The sequence below is a fragment of the Neurospora tetraspora genome (genome assembly GCF_033439725.1).
Source record: "Neurospora tetraspora strain CBS 560.94 chromosome Unknown B0H65scaffold_2, whole genome shotgun sequence".
Taxonomy (NCBI): Eukaryota; Fungi; Ascomycota; class Sordariomycetes; order Sordariales; family Sordariaceae; genus Neurospora; species Neurospora tetraspora.
Genome location: NW_026944384.1, coordinates 6095939 through 6119827, shown reverse-complemented (window position 1 = coordinate 6119827; position 23889 = coordinate 6095939). Strand labels below are relative to the sequence as shown.

At 50.2% G+C, this 23889-nt stretch overlaps 5 protein-coding genes across 5 annotated transcripts; 2 read left to right on the top strand and 3 right to left on the bottom strand.

The window, feature by feature from the left end:
- Positions 1–219: 219 nt before the first annotated feature.
- On the bottom strand, positions 220–6561 carry B0H65DRAFT_418528 (uncharacterized protein; the record flags this gene model as incomplete). Its single annotated transcript, XM_062824152.1, has 2 exons — positions 220–6330; positions 6391–6561. The coding sequence occupies 2 exons, from the start codon at positions 6559–6561 to the stop codon at positions 220–222; spliced, it is 6282 nt and encodes a 2093-aa protein (XP_062685266.1).
- A 1779-nt stretch (positions 6562–8340) lies between these two features.
- Positions 8341–9938, bottom strand: B0H65DRAFT_419941 (uncharacterized protein; the record flags this gene model as incomplete). Its single annotated transcript, XM_062824244.1, has 2 exons — positions 8341–9314; positions 9362–9938. The coding sequence occupies 2 exons, from the start codon at positions 9936–9938 to the stop codon at positions 8341–8343; spliced, it is 1551 nt and encodes a 516-aa protein (XP_062685265.1).
- A 2044-nt stretch (positions 9939–11982) lies between these two features.
- Positions 11983–13613, top strand: B0H65DRAFT_546954 (acyl-CoA dehydrogenase/oxidase; the record flags this gene model as incomplete). Its single annotated transcript, XM_062829477.1, has 2 exons — positions 11983–13262; positions 13334–13613. 2 exons carry the CDS (start codon positions 11983–11985, stop codon positions 13611–13613), a joined length of 1560 nt encoding a protein of 519 aa, XP_062685264.1.
- Positions 13614–14762: 1149 nt separating this feature from the next.
- On the bottom strand, positions 14763–16787 carry B0H65DRAFT_140955 (uncharacterized protein). Its single transcript, XM_062820931.1, has 6 exons — positions 16306–16787; positions 15957–16053; positions 15470–15489; positions 15294–15357; positions 14909–15005; positions 14763–14853 (listed from the first exon to the last, which is right to left on the bottom strand). The coding sequence occupies exons 1-5, from the start codon at positions 16600–16602 to the stop codon at positions 14962–14964; spliced, it is 522 nt and encodes a 173-aa protein (XP_062685263.1). The 5' UTR covers positions 16603–16787; the 3' UTR covers positions 14763–14853; positions 14909–14961.
- A 4041-nt stretch (positions 16788–20828) lies between these two features.
- Positions 20829–23005, top strand: B0H65DRAFT_520846 (DNA repair protein endonuclease SAE2/CtIP C-terminus-domain-containing protein). The gene is made up of 2 exons (XM_062828736.1): positions 20829–21071; positions 21158–23005. The coding sequence occupies exons 1-2, from the start codon at positions 20984–20986 to the stop codon at positions 22882–22884; spliced, it is 1815 nt and encodes a 604-aa protein (XP_062685262.1). The 5' UTR covers positions 20829–20983; the 3' UTR covers positions 22885–23005.
- The last annotated feature ends 884 nt before the right edge of the window (positions 23006–23889 follow it).

Genomic DNA, 23889 nt, shown 5'->3' with positions numbered 1-23889 from the left:
AGGTGAGGACGAAGAAAGACAAAACCATGAAAGCCATACCACTAGTGACCCTTGATTCCATGCGTTTCATGCTCGTGTGACAATAATAAGAAAGGAGAGGGGAAGGACCTTAAATTCGTCTTGCCCAAACGGAAACTGTAATATCGTTTCCTACCAAACTCGAGACTCATTCAGAGCTCGACAGTGTAGCTCAACCAAGCCAAAACAGCCATACTTCGTTCATTCCGCATATCTATCAACTATAATCGTTTTCGACATTGAAAGCGAGGCTCGTTGCCTTTCCTTACGCTTAGTGCTTCTTGTATTTCTGTTGTCACACATCATCGTTAGCATTTTATCCCCCAGTTCACAAGGTAACAACAGAAAGGATAAACTCACAGCCTCGATCCTCCTCCGATGATTCGGATCCAACGCATTCGTCGCACCCAACAACGTCTGCCCAATCGCCTTGCTCACCCCGATCGCCGGCCTAAATAAAATCGTCGGCGCCTGCATTAGCACCGCCTTTGCCGCTCCCTGGGCGCTCGAGCTCTCCATCACTTCAGTGGGCACCGCGATTATCGCGTCTCTGGCAATCGCAATATCCCGAGACAAGCTGGCGTAGGCGCCACGCATGCCTTGCATGATTCCTAACGGTTGGTCGGCGTAGAGACTGATTGCCTTGGGTGTGTGACGGTCGTCTCCAAAGTCCTCTTCGTCCCAGACTTCGTGGTCTACTCCGGCTGGTACGACGGCGGAGGACGAGGATGGCCCGGCGTGGTTGTAGTTGGGTGGGCTCTTGGCTAGCATGCCTTCGGCGCCTTGAAGGGCGTATTGAGTGCCAATGGCGAGTTTGGCGCCTAGCTTGACGACTTCTGTGCCAGTAGTCTTTGCGAACGCTGTAGCTCCTTTACCTATGCTGCGGAAGATTCGACCGTCCTTCTTGTACTCCCGGATGGGAATCTCGATGAGGTCCTTGAAGCCCGAGCCGGCATTAACGAGCGAGCGGACGGGCGCCACGCCGGCTAGAACGCCAGGGAGCTGAGTCGCCTTGACGTCGGCGGTCCAGATGTCGTTGAGCTTCTTGCCCAGCTTGTCGAACCCGGAGACGCCGTACAGTATAACATGTCTCAGCACCAGCCTGGAATCCTCGAGGATAACAAAGTTCATAAACTCTGTCGTGTGACCAGACCTCAGCCCGGCATAATCCACTCGCTTCGGCTTGAAATCTAACCGCACCGGAACATCACCGACCTCGCAGCGCTGGATAAACGGCACATCACTAGATGACTGATGAATAGGCTGCGTCTCATCCTTGAACTCAAAGAACCTCGTGATAAAGTCCAAAGCGTCCTGGTCGACATGGAGTCTCAGTGGAAGGATGTTAACCTTAACCACGAGCTCCGTAGCCGGCAAATCCGGGACAGGCTTAACGTTGAGAACCTCGAGATGGACCATGTGCTTACTAAGCTCCCGTTCGCCTGCGTCGATGTCGTACATGGCGAACTTCTTCCATGTTGAAGTCCGGATGTGGTCGAAGACGTCCAAATCGTGGATGCGAACATCGATGGTGTTGATGGTCTCGTTGCCGGGGGGGAAGGTCACCACGTCGACGTTGACACCCTTCAGCTCGAACGTGATTTTGTGGTTCTTGCTGCGACTAAGCTTCAGCGTCTTTGACCGTGGCCGCGACTGACGGTGCCCTGAAGCGCGGGCAGTCGAGGTGGTGAATGCCGTGGTGGCGATGGACTCGGTTTCGGTTGTGGTGTCCTGGTACTGCAACTCCTGGTTTATAGCCCGTCTGAGGTTGCTTGGGTCCCCGTTGGGTCCCACCGCGATATATATCGAGTTGAACAAGCAGTCATCAACGACTGATGCTTCATCCCCTTCATCCTCATACGTGTGGCGGTCAGCTCGAGCCTTGCGTTCGTATGCCTTAGCCTCCACGTCTTGGACCGCCTTGGTGATGATCTCTCGGGTACGAACCCAGTCGTAACCATCATACAAATTCCAGATGACATGAACATCCCGAACGCAGATGACGAGAGGGCTCTTGGAGACCTTGGCATCACTCGACTGGTCGTACAAATTCTTCCTCGAGTTCCAGCGGAGCCTTGTGTTCTTGACTGGTTCAGAAGAGAAGTAATTCTCCTGAATATCCAAGTCACTCTCACTCTGGCTGCTGGCCGGAGGCTCATCAAGGTTTGCCGTGCTGACCAGCATGCCGTCATTCGTATTCTCCACCTCAATGTCGCCCAGGATCGAACTGTTCGTAGCATCGAATAGTTCCTCTGCGACACCGTACCCTTCTGACTGAACTTCGAGATGCTCCGTGCTTCCTATGCCATAGTAGTCATCATCATCTTCATTCCCGTACTCAATGCCTTGAGCACCCGCAAAGTCATTGTCAAAGTCATACTCGCCCTCTGCTCTGCCGAACGCATCATGGGTAATAGACGCGAACAGATCCTCAACAGGCAACACGGACGTCCTGTACTTGATCTCCTTGCTAGGGGGAGTAGGCGGTGTAAGCGCGTTGGCCAACGAGATGAGCGTCTGCGTCGAATCCGCGCAAGTCTCGAGAACGAGCAGGTCATCGCGGACAGACACCTCGACATGAGATTCACCATCGTCATCTTTGCCAACCTTGACGACAGCCTTTGCGGATGATATCTCGCAGATGCTGACGAATCCCTTGCTGCATAGTTCAAGAGCCTGGGGAGTGCTCATGGCGGGGGCGCGTCCTCGTGCATTGATCTGGATGTCTTGCAGGGTTTTCACATCGTCAACCAGGAGAATGCACGCCTTCTTCAAGGTTGCTGTAGCGTCAAGCGTGCTGTCCTTGCCCGGGATGGCTTCCAGATGCGAGTCCGCGAGTACGATAGCCAGCTTCGAAGGTTGTCCAAGAGGATTAAGGCCAATGACACAGTCGCGGAAGGCCACATCAAGCTTTATGGGCTTAAACTCCTTTTCCACCACAGGGCTCTCTGGCGTATCCTGTCTCCTCAGCGCAGCAGTCGCCTGACCTCCCAGGTTCGCAACAGAGGCAGCCAAGTTGGCCTCAAATTCCTCCGGAGTGGTGTCTTCCTGAACAAGCCCAAGCACATCCATGATTGTCGGTACTCGGTAATCCACGTTCAGCCCGAACAGCTTGATCTTTAACACCGGTTCGATATCGTCAATCATGCGCATCATCAGGACAGGCGCCTTCGAGGTACCCGGAGCATGGGCGGTGGACGTGCTAACCAGCTCCTCCTCGATCGGGGTTTTCTCGTTCCGGTTGACCGTAATACCGCCTGCTGCGACAGCCACCAACGACGGTACCGTGATCTGGGCGAGCTCAAGGTTTGTCAAACGCGCGTTAACAACTCCAAACCTGCCTCCAACATCAACTTCACAATCCACGTTTGTGACTTGCCCAAGCGTAAGCAGCCCAGGCCTGTCATCCTCGGGCAGATACTTTGCGACCGTCCCCAGCTTGGCAAGATCCTCCACCAAACTCGGGATACAATCAAGCAGAGCCAAGTTGCCCGCCCTCACTTTAACATTCTTAACATCCAACCCAAGAACTGCCCCCTTCCTCCTCTGCCTTAGCAGGGTATCCACCATAATCTCATCTTCGTCTTCATCGAACTTGACCTTTGAGGGAGTAATAAGCTCAAGAAGCCGTTCGAGATCCCTGGTCCGAGGCGTCACGATGTAGTCCAGCCTTGTACTATCCAACTCTAGTACGACTGGCGCCTTAGCATGGGAATTCCTCACGTGGGGCCCGGAGAGCCTGATCGTTTTGAGCACAGCGGCGATTGCTTCTTCGCGGTGTACTAGCTTGAGAGCGCTCGTGTTTAAGACTGCGCTGCAGTCGTTGCCGATCACGTCCACGTGCACGCCATTGATGCGCACATCAATCTTGCTCCCTGACCGCTTCTCCATAGGATCAATTGGGGCTTCGAATCGTACGCCGCGAGTCTTTTGTGGGGGTTTCGCTGGTTTTTGTACGGCCTTCGCTACCGAGTCCTCTGACGATCCCATGTTAAGGAAGCTGCTGAGTCCTCCAAACCAGCTGAAAGTCTCGTCTAGCCTCTGTAAATCGAGCTTCATGTAAAGAGGTAGTGTCTTGACATCAACCCGAGTCACATCGGATGTAATGGTGGCCCTGACTGCGATGTCCTTCCCAGCAGATAGCATATCAACAGTTGCTGTGGACTGGAACAGATCAGCCTCGCCAGTAAACGAGATGATGGCCTCATCGGCATAACCGAACGTGAACTTCTCGATGCCGACATTTACTTCAGTTTGCGATCCGGACTTCTGCGCAGAGGCATTGAAGTTCGTAAGACTGGCCTCAAGGAGGACATCCGAACCGAAATCGGGTTTTTGTGTCTCGTATATCCTCTTCGCGGAATCGGCCACACCAGCCAGCTTCTCCAGAAACTGTACCGTAACCTGCTCCAAAATAACCTTGATGTCAGGTATACCCGAATCATCCTTCGATGGTTCTGCCTTTGTAGCCTCCTCTGAAGATCCTTGAAATGCTTCCAGCAGCCGTGTAACAACCATAGCGAGCAGGAATCCCACTGACGAATCGAACCGCAATGTCAGAGGCTTGAGAACGACTTCGATGCTCTCATCGCGGCGATCTTCTTCTTCTGGGTCTTCCGGAGTTAGCAGCTTTAACTGATCCGTAGTACTACTGTGAAATGACTGGTAAACCGAAAACGCTCCTGGAAGGTTAGGATTCGACTTGGCAAGGTTGGTGACTGGTACCGGAACCTGCTTTCTCGTGGAAGGAACGTAGACGGATATCGAGTCCAATGATACGATCTCCTTGACCATCCTCGTAATCCCGCGTGGTGTGGAAGCATCTTCGTGATGTGGCTCGTCACCTTGGGTCGATTCGGGTGTAGGTTGGAGGCCAGCCAGTTCGGAGTCAACGCTGGGGGATGATTGGGGTTCGCCTGCAACCGGAGGAGGATGGGTGGTTGAGGAGTCTCGCTCAGTGGCTGACTCGTCGCCCCCTGAAGATTCAGAGTCCCAACCTCCTGGCATATTGCCTCCTGGCATCATCGTCGAACGAGCATCGGAAAAGGCGCTCATGTACATGCTCTCAGCCTCCTCATGGCTGTAGAGATGTGACTGTGCGAGGTCCTCTACGTCAGCGCTTGGCAGATCATCGTCCGACCGTACTGAACTGGCAGACGAAAGAGGCTCAGAGGAAGCCGGAGACACAGCACCAGAGGGCATATTCGGAGGTTGAAAACTTGTTGGAGGACAAAGAGAAGGTTCTGATCGAATCCCCCGCTCGTAGGACGACCAAAGTTCCGGTTGATGTTGCATGACAGCCGAGTTGGCATGGTCCTGGAGTATCGGCGTGTCATGTTCTTGGTAAATCGAGGCCCTCGGTGTTGAGAGAGGCGAAGATCCATCAACATTCTCTTGGCCCTCTGGATGCTGAATGTCGTCCTCATACGGGATATTCAGAGCATCTTCGCTATCTCGTACTGAGTACTGGCTCTGTGCAAGCATATCCAAGGCTTCCACCTGATCTGGGCTTATGCTCATATCTAGTCCCCCCACTGATGACTGCATCGAACCCGACATGTCACCAAGTGTTGACGGTACATCATGAGGTGCTGATCCCTGCGATTTCACCAAGGACTGTGCTGACTGGGTCGGTAGCAGAGAAGAGAATACGTTCGCTTCTGTGATTAGAAATGCCCGGAGATTGTCCAGGAGGATATGACGCTTGCCCTCCCTTGGTACTATCGCGGGAGAGCTATCTCGTTGTTGTTGTCCAGGCGCCGTGACTCCTTCCGCAATGACTTGGTCCAACGCCAGCTGGAAAGTAACGAGTTCTGTTGTCGAGAGACCCGGCTCGACGGGTACTTGCATGTCGAGTTGGAAGGTGACCTTGTGAATTCGGATCTGGACCCTGTCCAGGATACCCTGCAGAAAGTTGGTCAAGAAGGTTGGTAACGACAAGCCCTGACCGGTGCCAAAGGTAGCAAAGGAGCCATCGTCATCGGTTTCGGAGTCGGTCATGGACTCTGATAAGGCCTCCTGGGCCTCCTCGGCAAGGGCCTTCTCCAGCCGCCTCTGCTCGTCGGTCGGAACTGCTGTCTGCAGAAAAAACTGTGCTAGGTCGGCAGCAGTTGGCACAACTTCCTCGCCGTTTTTGGGTGTTTGTTCATCCTGCTCTTGCTTGGACGCCACGCGTACCCTGGCATCAACACCTTCAACCTCGACTATTATTGGACTGTTGTAGACATCGACCGGTATTGTGATGCGAAGTAGGAGGACTTTGGCTTTTTGGATCTTGAAAGTTGGGGGAAGTTTCGCGAGTGCTTCGAGTTTCTGTCATAACAGGTGGTTAGTATGACGAGAACACAAGGGCGAACAGGGGACGAAACATACGGATAGAATCAGTCCAACATCACGAAACTCTAGAACAGTATTTCGGCCAATAGCAAAGTTGAGGTTGTCTAGGTCAAGTGCCTGGGAGTCGAGGAGGTCTAGGCGTGCCAAGACGAAGCGAAGCAACTGCTTTGGTAGAAGCGAGTTGCGGAAGGACTGAAAGAAGTACATGGTGTCGTTCGTTCGTTATTAAGTTTAGTATCGTATGCGAGTTCTTGGGGAAGTCGTCGTGAAGGTATGGCGGGAGAGTGTTGTAAGTGGTAGTTCTAGGCAGAAGGGTATAAGTCTAGATGCCGAAGTCGGTCGGTTAACGGCACCCAACCTCTTCAAGACAGACTGAGATGAAGGGTACTGGATCACTGAAGAGCGGACAACAACCATCCAACAGGAAGCCGAGTAGCGGTATGGACGAGGTAGCGGAAGACGGGGAAGGTCATGATTGAACCGCGGGCATCGCTGAGTTGTATGTCTAACTAGTTGGTCATGGAGATATGTATAGAGGGCTGTGAGGAGGTGGTTGTGGTTGTGTTGTCTAGGAATAGTTCCGGTCTCTGTAAAGTCTAACGGTCGGTCGGTTGCCTTATCCGTTTGTTGATAAGATAACGCGAAGCCCGGGGCTGGTGACGTTCACGGGTGAGAAGTGGGAAGCCTGTAACTGGAGTCTGTTCGTTGTCGTTGTTTCAGAACACCGTGAACCGGGACCGATCCGACGGCGTGATCTGACACAGTCTGATGGGGGGAAAAGAAAGATGGGAAGCGTTACTAAAAGGCCGTGACTCAACTTGGGCCTACTGACTAAGGAAAGAGGTTGCAGGGAAAGAAGAAAGGTGATAATGGAAGGATGCGGTTGAAGAATGTGAATGTGATTGTGAATCAATGTGAACACCCAAAGGCGGCTATGTAGATAGAGAATGGAACATGCAATGCGCGGATGTCCAGGAGGAAGCCGTCAAGGTTGTTCGGTTAATTGATTGGCAGTGGTTGTACTTCCCAACTGAACTGAACCGCCTGGATCGCACGCTGTGTTCCAGTGTTCAAAGTCGTGAGGGGCAATGGGTGCACCACTAAAAATCCGGGCATCAACTGCATCAACCGGGCCGCCTCAACATGGGGGTTCTGTCATCGGCGTCCGAGGTGGTGCAAGCGCTGCCAGTAAGCGATCCCTTCCCTGGTACATAGAGGTGCGGAGTTCCATGTACTGGGGTCACTGCTTGGCAACCCCGTGACAGGCTCAAGGGGGTCAGTATCGCCAATCAGTTGACCTTTTTCCCTTCATTCAACCTCCAACACGGTCAACACCATGTGCTTATCGGTCACGGTGTAGCTTGGCCGCTCATCAGGGCCATCACACATTCGCTTCAGGTTATCGTAGAATGTCTTGATGCCATGTCTATCCCGCTGTTGGAGTGGCCAAGAACTTGTTTTGACTTCTTCTTCAACCGAGGAGGCTGGTCTGAGGGCCACGAAATCTGGGCTTCTTTTCCCCTACACTACCATGGTAGATCTCAGCTATCAGACATCCCGTAGATCCATCTCCGGTTCGTCCAGGCCTCTTCCTGGCCCCAAGTACTCAACTCCAGGTCAACAGGTGGAAATCACTGTCTGAACGCGCATCAACGGAAACACGTAAAAACTGAACACTGACGTCGCCATTACCAATGTCCAAACGTTCCACAGATTTGCGAATTGTCAGGTATCACTCAAAGTGCCCGGGTGTCACAAATTCGCAACGCCGCAACGCCATAAAACAGAGCATGACGATCTATCAGACCATATCTTTGTGTATCCGCCACCCGGAACGGTATCCCAACTTCCCGCCTCTGAATCCAAACAAACGCTATATGTAACCATAAACCACCATATCCCAAAACTCCCCGCCCGCTAAATCCTATCGCAAAACCTGACCATCCACTTCCCCCAACATCCTCATCCTCATCCTCATCCTACTGATCAAACAGCCGACTCCCTCCCCCCAGAAACACTCCTCCCATACCCCTCCGCAATCCGCCTCGCCACATCCTCACCACTCCAATACGCCCCCGTCACCGTCCCCAACGCCACAAAAGTCGCCGTATGTTCTCCCGCCATCCACACCCCCTCTTCGGGCACACCATGCCTCATAGCCAAAATGTCCTTATCCCCTTCTTGCAGCCCCACCTGGAAATTACAGTAGCTCCCGTTGCCCGCTAGGTCATCGTGCAGCCAGTCGGTGGCTAGATACCCGCTCGGTTGACAGTTGGGATCGGCGGGGTTGTAGGAGGGGAGGAGGGAGTAGTAGGGTTTGAAGAAGTCGTAGAGGAATTGTTGTTGTGCCGCTTCGTTTTGGTCGGAGCTGGTGCCGGAGCCGTTCTTATCGGCACCGGAACTGGAAGAAGAGGAAAGGGAGCGGACTTTGGAGGTCACGTACTCGGACTCGGCGCCGTAGATGTAGAAGAGCAGAGTCGGGTGGGCGACGGACGGGTCGGCGGAGCCGAGCTCGACGATCTCGTTGGTCCAGCGGGAGGGGTTGGTGGAGGAGGCGTAGGAGGGGGAGAGCCATTGGCAGAAACCTTTGACGGTGCGGTTGTTGTTGTTGGCGGCGTCGGGTTCGAGCCAGAAGGCCTTGGGGAAGGACATGTAGACTTTTTCGAGACAGCCGTAGCCGATGCTTTGGATGGCCGTGGTTAGGCGGGGAGGGAGAGGAGGGTGGAAGGCTTGCAGGTTTTGCTTGAGCCAGCCTAGGGGGGTGGTGAGGACGAGTTCGTCGAATTCGTAGAATTGGTTGTCGGTGGTCTTGACTTTGACCGTGTTGCTGCCTGTGTTGGATTTGCCAAAGATCTCTGCGACTCTGGTTTGGAGTTTGATATCTGCACCACCGTCGACGACTGGAGCTACGATCTTTTCCATGATTTTTCGGTAGGTCCCGGAGCAAAAGAGGTTTTCTGCTTCTTGTCAGTTTCATCCACGATTCGGGCCTGAGAAGTCCACATACCTCCGTCCAGGCACTCCTCCAGCCAAAAGAACTTTAGGCTCTGTTTCTCAACAGGACTGCCCACGAATGCGCCCCATAGTTCCGCCATCTGGAGGACAATCTCTCTTTTCCTTGCATAGTCCTCTTCTGTCTCCGGAATCTGCTCTACTACTTTCTCCCTGAAGAAATCCAGGAGTGACCTGCTGGTTTCGATCTCAGCACTGTGCTTGTCCGAGTACTGAAAAGCCTCCGCAATGGTATTCCACATTATCGTGGAATACCTCTCGCCATCCTTCGCTGGGAGCATATGCCCGTGCTCATCAAACACTGCTGCGTCGCCGTCCCAATTGGTCGTGATGGTGCCTGTCTCTTTGGCGAGTTGAAAGATGGAGTTTTCTTTTGTTCCGTGAATCCAATTCGCTCCCATGTCCACGAAATGCCCGTTGGGAAGCTTCTCTTGGTATATCCTCCCGCCAAGGCGATCTCTTGCCTCTAGAATGGTGACTTGGAATCCTAGCTCGAGTAGATAGCCGGCGCTCCGCAAACCCGCCATGCCTGCTCCCACAACGCCAACGTGTGGTTTCTTCGTAGGATTCATTGTGCCAGACTGGTATATACTGTAAGCATGCCTCGACTTCGCCATCTTATGGTCGGAGTGTCTTTACCTTGGAAGATGTGTTCATAATGCCGAATCGACTTGACAACTTGTCGAAGCTGAAACTCGAGACTGTGTGCAACCTGGAGGATTTCAGATCCTGATATATCCTCGAGGTGCTCTTATGGGAAGCACTAGCAACGGACATGGAATAAGCATCCATCTTGCAGTTTGACTAGATAAAGTGACAGGAAACCGGTCAAGCTCAGAGGATGTCAAAAATAATGTTGGAATGTTGAGGAGTGTCGTTGTGAAGACGGATGCAAGAGCTGTCTTTCAAAACCGAGCTCGATAGCCCGATGTCGATAAGTGTAAATAGTACGCCTTTGGCGGTGTGATATTGATAAGCGAACAGAGGAAGCGGTCAATGAAGGGGAATATATATAAAAGGCTTGACGATTCAGTATATCAAATACCATGCGTTGGCGAAAGAGCGACTTCATGGGATTTGGTCAACGCCAGTGATCCCTTGGATGAGTTTGACTGCCCATAATGTCCAACCGGAAGACAGCCGAACATTACCAAAAGGGGTACCTTGAAACCAGCTGATAAGAGCCTCGCTGAAATAGCCGAGACTTGGACAGCGTCATCCTACCTGTGTCCCGTGTGCACTACCATCGGCCCTTCACGATACCGCTTGGTACTGTATGCCAGATCCTGCGTTGCTTTGAGATTTGGTGACCAATCGAAGCTGATATCTGAAGCATGCCGTAAAAGTGACCGGATCAAACTCGAGCCGGTTGAAAGCGAGAGTTGGAGACATTGAGTGTGCTCAGCGTGACTAACACCTTGATGAACAATAAGGAGAAGCTAGTTGTCAACAACTTACAAGAGGCTAAACACACTGGCTGATGACCTTGAGGCAATAATCATGGGCTCGCCCGCAAGTCAAACCCAACAAGCTAGTGAACGGTAGTTCGACGTAACTAGAGCTCAAAATAAGTATGAGCGTGGCTTTGAAGCAAGGGGCAGGGTCTGGATTGTCGTAAAGAGATCCGCAACACTGTTTTTGTTTTGTTCTAGATCGTCAACTGGACAAGTTCAAGTCCTGTTTCTTTTTGGCGAACGTATGTCCTCGCAAGGTGGGGAATCCGATTCAATGAGGGGTTGCCTGTTGCCAACGGCCAGCAGCCAAATCGTCGTGCCTCTTTCCCTCGACGACAATCTTACACAGTAAACATGGGCAATAAACAACAGCACTTTGACAATCCGAGACCACACTTCAAAGTCAACATCTCAATTCCATACGCTCTGGGCCTCTTCAAAGCACTATCTCCTTGCTGAACTTTCCAGTCGAAAACCGTAACGAACACACGACCTTTGGCAGTGGAGCCGATAATGCTTGGCATCGAGCTGCCCCATTGGGGCCGCGATCCACGCTGCCAGGTGGTCATCTATGAAACTTGGCGCCATCTCCTCCTCTTCCAACACTCGAAGAAAATCCATCCACCAAGAAAGCAGAGTGACTGAAGAATATACCAAACTCAAATTCAAAACATCCAAGATTTGTTATAAAAATGTATTGACAAGTTCGATTGAGACAATGCTGTGGTCCTCTTCTCCAAACCGCCAGGGATACATCACATGCCGGAAGCTGGAGAAGGACAAGAGAAAGCAACCAATCATGATCAAGATATTGGAGATTGGAGACGTGGCCCCGTGCTCCCCACATTCCACAACCCCACGATCCAGCAAGCCGAGGCAGACCGATGGCCTCTCGTCCTGCGACTGGTCTTCTTGGAGCAACACCCGTTTTGGGCTGGGGAACCGAGAACCGAGCAGGCCGTCCATCATCAACCCCTGGTCTGCTCCAGGTGACGATGTTCCGCAGCCATCCGCCGTGTGTTGTAAAGTGTGTCTTTGTCTTGTTTCCATTTTGACCATCATCATCCTTCTCTTCCTCCTCCGGGTATAAGTAGACAAATCGTGTAATTCTTGTTGTTGTTTATAATCCTTCACATATATATACCCACCCATATACCCCAAAATGGCCAACGTACTAAACGTCCCCGACAAGACCTTCACCCGCGAGGAGGTCAAGAAGCACAACACCGAGGACAGCACGTGGTTCATCATCGACTCCGTCGTCTACGATGTCTCCGAGTTCCTCGACGCCCACCCCGGTGGTGAGGCCGTCCTCCGCCAGGTCGGCGGCACGGACGCCACCTCGGCCTTCTACAACCTCCACAGGCACGAGGTCCTGATCAAGTACAACGACCTGGCCATCGGGACCATCAAGGGCGAGAAGCAGTCCATCATCACCCCCCGGCCCGGCGACCTCTCCCCCGTGCCCTATGCCGAGCCCCTCTGGCTTACCCCCCAGTTCAAGAGCCCCTACTTCAACGACAGCCACCGCAGCCTCCAGAAGGCCATCCGCAAGTTCACCGATGAGGTGCTGGCGCCCGAGGCTCTCGAGAAGGAGCGCACCGGCGAGCTCATCAGCCAGGACCTGATCGACAAGATGTCCAAGGCCGGCATCCTGCACATGCGCATGGGCCCCGGCAAGCACCTGCACGGCGTCAACCTGCTCAACGGCGCCGTCAAGGGCGAGGAGTTCGACTACTTCCACGACATGATCATGGCGCAGGAGCAGGTGCGCGTGGCGTGCCGCGGCTTCCAGGACGGCAACATGGCCGGCATGGTCATCGGCCTGACGTGCATCCTCAACTACGGCGACAAGAACCCGGCCCTCAAAAAGCGCATCACCGAGGAGGTCTTTTCCGGCAAGAAGAAGATCTGCCTGGCCATCACCGAGGCCTTTGCGGGCTCCGACGTCGCCGGCCTGCGCACCACGGCCACCAAGACCCCCGACGGCAAGCACTACATCGTCAACGGCACCAAGAAGTGGATCACCAACGGTGTCTTCTCCGACTACTTCGTCACCGGCGTCAAGACCGACAAGGGTCTGTCCGTGCTCGTCATCGAGCGCGGCGAGGGCGTCGAGACCAAGCCCATCAAGACCTCGTACTCGCCCGCGGCCGGTACCACGTACATCACCTTCGACAACGTCAAGGTGCCCGTCGAGAACCTGCTTGGCGAGGAGAACAAGGGCATCTATGTCATCCTCTCCAACTTCAACCACGAGCGCTGGATGATGGCCTGCGCCACCATCCGCTACATGCGTCTCGTCGTCGAGGAGTCCCTCAAGTGGGCCCACCAGCGTCTTGTCTTTGGCAAGCGTCTAATCGATCAGCCCGTCATTCGCCAGAAGTTGGCCAAGATGATTGCCCTTTGCGAGGCTCACCAGTCTTGGCTTGAGACCATCACGTAAGCAGCTCCCTCCTCTATGAAAAAACAATCCTCCTTCTTTGTGTGTCCGTCTAACTAACCTGTAACAGCTACCAAATGAACCACATGCCCTACTCCGAACAAGCCAAGCACCTCGGCGGTCCCATCGCCCTTCTCAAGATGTCGTGCACCCGCGCCGCCCACGAGATCGCCGACGAGTCCGTGCAGATCTGGGGTGGTCGTGGCCTGACCCAGACGGGCATGGGTCGCGTCATCGAGAACTTCAACCGCGGCTACAAGTTCGATGCTATCCTTGGTGGTGCTGAGGAGGTCCTTGGTGATCTTGGTGTCAGGCAGGCTATGAAGTTTATGCCCAAGGCTGTCTTGTAAGCGGTTTGAAGGGAAATAGGAACAAAGTAAAAAGGGGAAAACAGGACAGGATAGGACAGGATATGATGGCGCCGCGGCTGGGAATGGACGGTGGGCGGTGTTGATGATATAGAACTATTGCATGAATAGCGTTCCAATTCTGTTGTGTTCACTACCATCATGACATTCTGGATACCCTTAGTCATTCAGCTAGTCTGCTTCCGCGTGTGACTTCTACCTTGGAGCTTGTCTCAGGTGTAGACTTCTGGTGTCGACTTCAATGTGAACTTGGTGTCCAGCCAAGGTCGGGTCTAGTTGAGAGATTGACGTGCCGACCAAGTCAAAGCCTCTCCAGAGCGAACAACTGGCAAACCATTAAGGTAACGTTGTTGAACTTCCAACTCTGGTATCACCATTCCTATCAAGCATCAGATTGTTACCAACAGTCACGTCACTCAAGGCAAAGGACTAGAATTTGTTTCATCATCGATGCATTACGCTCGCATCGCACACCACGGCCTTTCGGCGCTTTTTATTCGTTGACCTATGAGTCCCCATACGATTTTGCTTTCCCGTCAGATCTCGGATAATTATGATGTCCTCATGCCCGTTCAAAGTATGAAGATAGTTCCCTTCCCATTCAAGTTCCGTATGTGAAAAAAAAAACAGAAACCCGCAAGATGTTTGTCGTGCAATGGCCCCGCCCCTGTTGCACAAGCCCTTTTTATCGTAGAAAGACCCATACGGTATGGTTGGTTGAAGAGGTAACCCCTGGCCGTCCAGACGCCAATTTTGGTGAAAAGACCTTTTTTGCTTTCCCAATTTCCCCAGTGGTTGTCGGATCATCATGATGTTTTGTGTCGCGTAAAATGCAAAGGTTGAAGAATTAAGAAAAGTGTAAGAGACCCGCCGTGAAAAAAAGTCCCAAACAGCGGATATCCAGATGACCAGTAAACACCAGCAGAACGACCCCGTGGACTGAAAAGTCCCCCAGAAAGGCAACGCAAAAACGCAGCACCATGTCATCACCCCCAGTAAAAGCCGTCTATCACCGGTCCCGCTTGCTTCTTCATCTCGGTGATGAGAAGTGAACAAGGTCAGGGCCGGTTAGACAGCAAATGAGCGAGGCCGCCAAAGGTAGTTGGTGTTACCTGGCGAGCAGGGCGCATTTAAGCGCTGGGGCACTGGGACTGAACGTGGCCAGGCTGCTGGCACTTGTAGCAGATCTTCTCGCCGGAGCCGGAGTCCTTGGGGCAGTCGCCTGTTGAATTGTGGTTAGCTTTGTGCATGATAAATGTAAACACATGGAGACTTACGGGAGAAGTGGCCAGACTCGCCGCAGTTGTAGCACTTGGAGCCGTTGACGCAGTCACGGGACATGTGGCCGATGCCACCGCAAGAGTAGCAGGTCTTCTGGGGACCACCGTAGCCACCGCCGTAGCCGGAGTTCTGGAAGCCGCCGCCATAAGCAGCACCGCCCTTGGAGCAGTTGCGGGCAATGTGGCCGACCTCGCCGCACTTGTAGCACTCAGCGCCGGAGGACTGGCCGCCGGACTGGGAGCAGTCACGGCTGATGTGGCCGGTCTGGCCGCAACGGTAGCAGGTGCGGGCGTTGTCCTTGGGGCCCTCGGGGCAGTCACGGCCTGCACGATACTGTCAGCAAGACATTCAGAAGCACACGTTTTCGAAGCGAGGACTTACTCATGTGACCCTCGTTGCCGCAGTTGTAGCACTTAGCAGCGCCCTTGTTGGGGCAGTCACGGGCCTATTGGTTTCTAGTCAGCATCATGACCAAACACACGACTCGTATACCTCTCCGATCTTTTCGCCGTCCGCCATTCTGGGTGTCTCTCTCTCTCGCCGAATGTTTCGCATACCTGATGGGTAGTCTGGCCGCCTAATGTCTCTCATGTCAGATGATCTCTCCCCTCACTCTCATGATGATTGTTGTTGATATGGCATTGTGTGGGTAATGGTTTATTCAGGTGCCTGTAAGGGCTAAACGGTTTAGAACTTGTTCGCCTTCTGGTACAACAGCTCTCGCTCAACCGACGAACAGATCTCGAACTCGTGATGTTCTGCCCTGTCCAAGCACGGCAACCCATAGCACAACAGTATCAAGGCTGCGGCGGCACACGGGACCTGGGACCAAGGTCCGAGCCCAACGCCAGCGCGCAGCACAATGATGCTAAGCTTCCTTGTGTATAACCGTGTGTGTGTAGCATCCGGGGACGCAGGATCGAAGTGTGAAAGGGATTGCAGGTGACGCAACGCTTTGTAGAAACCGAGCGCGGGTGACAGCTGTGTGTCACGCCGGCGAAGCAAACGAAAGCTAGGGCGCAGAGATTGTATTGGCGAACTCACAAGTGAAGCAGGCACGGCCCTGGGGAGCAGCGAAGGAGTCCATTTTGATGTTGGTTTGGGGGGGTATATCGAAGGTTCGAAGTTGGGTATTGAAAGTCTGTCGAGACGAAGTTGTTGATGGGTCAGTAAAGGGAGAGGTTGTAGGTGGCAATTAAAGTTTCTTTGACGTGCAAAAATGGGAAAAAGGTGGGGGTAGTTCTTGGTGTGGGGTTTAAAATCGCAGCACTTTATCGGGACCCGTACAGTTTATTCGGATAAACCTGGGGCGATAAGGTGCCTCGAAGAGAATGGGGTGATGATCTTTGTGTCGGGGTGCTGCAAAGTCAGGAATAGCTGAGAAGGATCTTACCTGGAAAAGAGGACTGGAGTCGAATACTGTTGCTGTAGAGAAAAAGTGATGTTGCGGTAGGAAAGAAAGCAGCAGGACGGGCAGGAAGGACAGATAAATAGCAGTTGTCGGCTGGCTCAGAGGCAGGCAAAACTCAACGAGGAGGGCACAACGGGGAGCTAGCAAAAGCGGGTGGTTTGCACTGGCTGACTGGTTCCTGTTTCCCTCCTGTTGAAATTTTCTGGAAGGACACTTTGTGTGGGGAGGGGACCCTGCCATGCGACCTGACCCTGCCTGCCTTGGCCGCTTTGTAGCCATTCACCGGTTTTGGTAGGTCGGCGCTGGACGTGATCCGACTCTCAACTTCCATTCACTTGACCATTCTGAACCGGCAACCACTGCCATATGCCAATCTTTGCTGCGTGGTTCTTGCCTCTTTGAGACTGTTTGGATGGCAAGAAGTGAGGGGAGCTGTGCCGAACATGCTCAAGTTTGCCAGCACACATCTGTCTTCTGGCAGGCATTCTGCCATCCATCTACAGGTAACTTTGCGAGTTCACAGTCTACGTACTACTTACCTAGTGGTGTTGTATCAAGCAATGCGATTCCATTCTGGTGGAAGTGAAGGGAGGAACTGCTGGGAATTCCATCACGGCGGTATCTGTCCCTTTTCAGTTCCAGACTCCGACTCACACCACAGATATCAACAGCTTCTTTCCTCCAATTTTAACAAGGGGGAAATACAAAAGGCAGGTGCTCGGTTGTATGCAGGTTCGTGACATCCCACAAAGGTCAGGGGGGAGGTACACTCTGTCCTCGACCACAAACGCTGCGTTCCTCCTTGTGGTTGTTCCCCTCTTTCCCGTCCCGTCCCTCCACAGTTTCAAGGTCACAATCGAAGTAAGAGGAAGGAGAACGAAGCGAGCATGGGAGTCATGGCGGTACAGTTCCCAATCCAGCATTCCTTTTGATCAATATTGTTAACGTCAAGCAGATGTGTGTCTCTCAAAAGATGGAGACCAGTGCTTGCTTGAGGCTGGGAACGAGGCCCAAAATGAAGTCAATGACCTCTTTCAGTATCAAGGAGCACCCAATACGGCCGTGATACGTGTTTCTGGCTACCTGCAGTCAACACGAACGGTGATCAGGGATGTCGGCGAGAGAATGCGATCTGAAAGAGTAAACGAGGGGGCTACACTTGATCTCCCCCTCTCAACCGTCAATAGTCTTTTTTAATCCGAGGGTGACCTTAGCTTGGCCGATCTACGCCACGTGCTACGGTCGTCCTGTCTTGCAGATAAGATCCAAAATACCATGCCCTATGGGGCATATGGCCAGCTCGGTAGCAAAGAAGAGATGAAAATCCAAATCACTATCAAAATATTTATGAACTCAGATGGGATGAAATCACTTGAGCAAGCCTGAAGCCTCAATACTAGGGATCGACCTGTAATACCTGTAAGCGGTCAAGTAAAGTAAATTCAGTAAAAGTAGCGTAAAATAAAATCTCTTACTAGATTTATAGGTCACATGACAGAACACGTGCCATTTTTTGGTATTTTTGTGCCTACTAAACTAGGTAGGGCATCCCAAACTAACTAAAATCGCTAAAATGCACAGAAAAAGATAATTATATAGATTAATTTTGTCTGGTCTTTTCATAGTATTTATTAACTCACTTCCTAATCGGGAAATCTATTTACTTTCTTTCTATCCTTCTTCTAATCAATTATCTTCTAATATATTATTAAACAAATATTCTTCAATCTCTATTAAACGTACTTCTCTTTCCTTGTAAATTAGCGTAGTAAAGGAATTATCTAAATTATATAGATACTTCCCATTTATAAAGATAAAGGTAAATTAATCTATCCGCTCCCCTAATAATCGATTATATATTGGTAATACTAGAAAGTTTATAATTAAGAAAATTCGTTTATAAAGGATACTATTCGTTACCGTATTGAATACCCTTACTACGAATAGCGCTATAACGGATTAATAGTCTATTATATATACTTAGAATTACTTAGGCTCGAAATTAAACCCCTATACTTGAACGTACGCCGCGTATATCCCTTCGCGAATCTTAAAATTAAAGAAATCTTCGATAATTCGTACTGCCAGTACATTAAAATAATAAGTATATTACTAAAGGAAGGTAATAGCTATTACCTAAATACTTAAAATAAGAGGTCGAATTACTTTAATTACTTCTATAGTAGTATTAAGTAGTAAAAGAAACCCTAGCTAATTTAAGGGATTTAATTATTTAGTCCTCCTTACTATATAGAAACGTTCGAACTTTTACTATTTAATAATAAGTATAAAATATTAAAAGGTTCGCTATACCTTTTAAATTTCAATCTACTTTTTAATAACGTAGTTAACGTATGTTCGATTTACTTCAAAAGCGAATTAGGCTTCGTAAAGTAATAAGAGGAAGCGTTCGAACTTTTTAATATTATTCTAAAACTGCGCGCTCTCGATAATCTTAAATACCTAATTATAATATATAGGAGTAGCGCCCTCGTTTTATACGCCCGGGGCGTCTTAATACTAATTATAGAACCGTATTTATATAACGAAGGTTTAGAATACGAATTTCGAGTTCTTAATTAAAATAATTAATTTATATTACGATCCTTATCGAGTGATTATATTATTTTAATTAGAATACTATATTAAATAAATAACGATAAGATAGAGAATATTTACTTTGCTAATAAGGAAATAATCCGACTATAATATAATAATATTAATATTTGTAAGCGGGATAATTATAATTTCGATTTCTGAAAGTGATTAATTAAATAATTAATTTTCTAGGCTATATTCTTAAAAGTAGAGATATTAAGTATATCCTTTATAAGTGGTTGAAGGGAATAAGAGTTATAAAGAACCGCAAAGGTATAATTAAAATAGTTATTAACAATTAAATCCAGCGTAGCACAATATATTAAATTGTAAATATCAGTAACAAACGTATTTATTTTACTTATCCTCACTCCTACTATATCGACGACAATAGCGTTAATAATAGCGGCGATGTTAGCGGAAGTATATTTAATAATACTAATATCTTTATTAGTTTAAAAGAACGATAATCTATTAAGTATAGCGAAGGAAATACTAATAATACGATAGCTAGCGTAATTGTTAAATTTATTAAAAAATATATTAATATACGGGGTAGGCTCGATAAAAGTAATTTTGAATTAGTTCTTTATAGAATCGTAGATTTTAAGTAATTATTCGTTATATATAGTTACTGTATTTAGTAGGGTATAGAAGGGAATTAGCGAGTAGAGGAATACCCTTATAGGATTGTTTTCGAAGAGGGTAAATCCTCTACTATCGAGAAGGATTACTTCAATGGTATAAAGGTCGACCTTCTCCTTCTACTAGTCAGTTAACGTAAGGGCATATTATTATATATCCTCGTATTAATTAACTTATTATTATACGCGATTAAAGGTATACCCCTTATACTTAGCAAAGTACTAGCAAAGGTGAGTAATATTTATTACCGCTTAATATTGATAATAATGATAGGGAATATATTGGTAAATATAACTAGGGTTATTAACGAGGGTAAATTCCCTTTATACGAGTTGAAGATAACGCTGGGGAGGCATCGTAATGTGGATGTAAATAAAGATATAAATAAAGAGCTGGCGATAGTGAGGGTAGGAGGTAAGTCGATGTGTAGAAATATAGTATTTCTAGCGATTTACCCTATTGTATATGTGCTAGAGATTAATTGGCATATAGTAGAGTTTGGGTGGGTGTACGGGCTCTGCGCACGGACATTTACGTGTCTTATAGTAAGGAAAAGTGTAAGGAAAGGCAAAAATCCCAGATTTACGGAAACTATCGATCCCTACTCAACACCCTTCGTACAGGTAAAACGGTAACACTAGCTCAAAGAGGAGGAGCAAAAGTACGTAGTGACCTTCAAAGACAAGAAGCGGAGACTGCGAGAGTCGACCAAGTCAAACCCCTGTGTGATTCTTCTCAAGGTGAAGATTCTTCGTGAAATCAATTTGCTGACTCGAAGTGTAGTAAGATGAACCTAAAGCAGTCTACCTAGGTACTCCATTCAGTCAAGGGGTCCAGGAGAAAAGCTGGCTGGCATCCAGACATCGGGAATGATGCGAACTATCATCCCCGCGTGGAGCAGAAACTCGGCGGAGATGCTCCGTGTTCGTTCCATTGCCGCCATGGGACCACGAAAAACAGCATGTCACACAACCACATGCCCAGGTGTCTCTAAAGAAGTTGCAGTTATGGCGCTGTTTCCTAGTCAGCCAAAGACAGACAGCATCCAGAAGCTCACCCGAATTCTTTTGTTGCCCGTCCACCGTGACATTTTTGGCCTTTGATGTCAGATATTGAACTTGAAGATGTGCGAAGTTTAAGAAAGGTTGTGAAGCATGACCCCACTGCAAGAGACAGTTAGTCTGCACGTGACGTGGCGCTTAGCTCGTTGCTGCCTGCCCAGTGTTTACCCCATTTGGTCTAGACCAAGGAAGTACATTCGCCCTTACACGCGCCTCCAAGATTCGTGACGTCGACTTCGTTGAAATCATGTCAACAACACTCTCGCGCCGCTGATTGTTGTCGATTTCCTTCAATGGAATCTTTGCTGTTCTTGCTTTAAGTCGCACTTGTCAAACATCATTTGTTATCGGGCAAAATGACCTTCTGGGACCAGAAAGGTCGTGCTGCGATCTTTGCCGCGGTAGAAGCCGCCTGTGATACGGTTGGAAAGGATCTCGACGCAGGTAGGACTGTTAATATTATGCCATATGGCTGAGCTTGTCATGGACAATTCTCAACTTCACGGGCGCATCGGCTAACTCGCTACCAGAATTCCGCGAAAAAGATGCGTTCTCTGCGGCCGAGAGGGAGACGTTGATGGCCAAAGTCGATCAGCTAGAGAAGATGAACCAGGCGTTGATGAAAAACCTTGGGGAGCTCATCAAGAAAGTCAACCCCGTCTCGTCTTCCACTACTTCAAAGGAAATCACTACCAGCGATCAAGATGTTCCAGCATCATCAGACACTCTCCTGGAGGCACCACAACAATCGACAGGTACAACGTCGCGTTCAGTCCTTGGAGAAATCTCACCTAACACGGTTACTGGGACAACACGCGCCACTGTCAAGGATGTTACTGCGGAGACGGACAAAGACAAAGAATTGGCGGCTCTAAGGAGACGCTGCGAACGACTGCAAGCGAAATATGATGAGAAAAGGAGGCTCGCGCGGCAGGTCGTTGATCAGCGAAATGGATGGTTAAAATATGCCGAACATCTAGAACGAAGGATTCTTGAGCTTACCGGAACAAACCACCGAGAGGGGGGCGATCCGAAGCGTCCAGCACCATCCGTTACGGTACCGGACGAATTGCCGACTCTACCGACGGAAAATGATGCAGCACATGAAGTGGCCATTAAGGAAGAGCCATCTTCCGATGGGCCTGTTGTCGTTTCCGAGAGGCGTGTCCGGAAGAGGAGAAATAGCGACACCAGTGGTGAAGCAAGGCCTAACCCTCGCAGAGTCAAGAGAGAAAGCTCGGATCCTGTGATAACAAGCGTGGTGCCCGCCTTCATTCCACAAGAGAGTGACGACCTTAATGAGACAACATATGTGATGCCCACACCGAAGAGGCGTGGACACCGGGACCCGCCTCAACCACCAGCCAACAATGCCGCGGAAGACTCAATAATTGATCAGCCAGCTCTTGCACAAAATAAAGGCAAAGACAACGTCACTTCCAGAACCCCCAAACCTGCGGCACGGTCAGAGTTCAGACTTGGTCATGCTATAGCGGATGTCGCAGAAGACAGCCCCGAGCCTTTTGATCTCGAAAAGGAACAAAGCAAAGGTGGACCGTCGGACTCGGCCACACCGAAGCCTGGAAGATTACAAAGTCTTCTCAATACCAACACACCGCTACAGCGCGAGCAGCGTCTGCAAACGCCGGCTAGGGTTCCGGCGGTCGGATCAGGCAGCCACAGCGCTCCAAACTTGCGGCGTGCTCGAGATATGGCAAAGTCAACTCCGCTCCGAGAACGGGCGGTTTCTGAGTTGAGGTTAGAAGACTTCAAGGTCAACCCAAAAATGAACAACGGCTACACCCATGCTTTTGACGAAGTAGTACGTGGGAGGGCAGAGCGTGCTAAGCTCGAGGGTTGCACCGATCCAAACTGTTGTGGCAGGACTGCCCGTATCTTGGCGGAGAGCGAGCTCAGTTCAGGTGGTTCAGCCCATCTGCTGAAACCAGAAAACATCGCGTTGATGGAAGACTATTTGGGGCCAGAGAGCTATCGGCTGGGAACTATGACGGTGGACGAGAAGAAGGAGGTCTGGTTGAAGGCCAAGACCATAGCTGTGGCCAACAGCTTCGGGAGGCACAGGCACCAATTCGAACGAAGGCGTTCACCTCCGGGTTATTGGGACCCAGACTTCCCCGGCACACAAGAAGAGAAGGAACGGAGAGAAGAGGCAAAGAGGCGGGAGAGGGAGACGGTAGAGAAGAGATGGCGTGAGGCCATGCGAGGCAATGGGAGGTGGCTCTTCAGGGATGAGTAAAGGGTAACCTGAGCCTATCCTAACTCCTGTGATGAACTAGGAGCTCCTGAACAAGTATATAACAGTACATATCATTCATGACAGATATCACATGAAACTTGAAGCGCAAAGCTTCCATTAACAAGACATGAACTTGACGCCAAGACTTGTCACTTGCTACATACAAGCTGCCAATTCATGATTCGCACTCAGCACTACGACAATCGATTTCCAACTCACGAAAACTGTCAAGTATATACATCAAAGCAAACAGTATCTCTACCAATCTTGGCAGAATTTTTTGAGTGCTGATGACTCGATTGATCGTGGTCAAAACAATCAAGGTCATAGTCGGTTTTCTTCACACCACTCTGTACTGTAGATGTGCTCTTGACAAGCCAGAAATGACACATATCGGTAGACTGAAGAAACATACTTGAGCTTGTCACTTTCTATTCACACTTGATTCCTCAAGCCTTCTTCTTCAGATCGTTCGTTTAATATCTGACGTTTTCAATGCTTCCCAATATCTCGAGTCAACATCAAGAGCGTCAATCCCTGCTTGGATCCCATGTCGGATATGGCCCGAGCGTCTTTGCTCCACTATCGTGCTGTTTCGCCTGCCACCAGAGCCTCCAACTGTCCGCGGGGTTCACGGCTCCTGTTGGCGGGATGCGCTTCGCTAGGTACAGTACAGTACTGTCTAAACACCGAACCGGACGTGGTGCATTGGGAAGTGGGAACGAGTCACAGATGGAACACATCTTGACTCCTTCCTACGTTGACCGGAAAGGCAGAAACATCCTGACGCAGTCAAGGGAGAGGTTGCCGTTTGCTTGTTGGTTTGCCGCCACCATCACCCGCCGCCGCCGCCTTCCCTTCCCTCTGCCAGCCAACTCCACGTCCAAGTGCCTGCCACTCACACAGCGGGCCAGGTCCAGGCTGAGGCCCAGACTTCTGTTCAACCTTCGTTTCTCAACTTCCATCTTGTGAACTTTGTGGTGACGGCACCCAACACCGAAACAT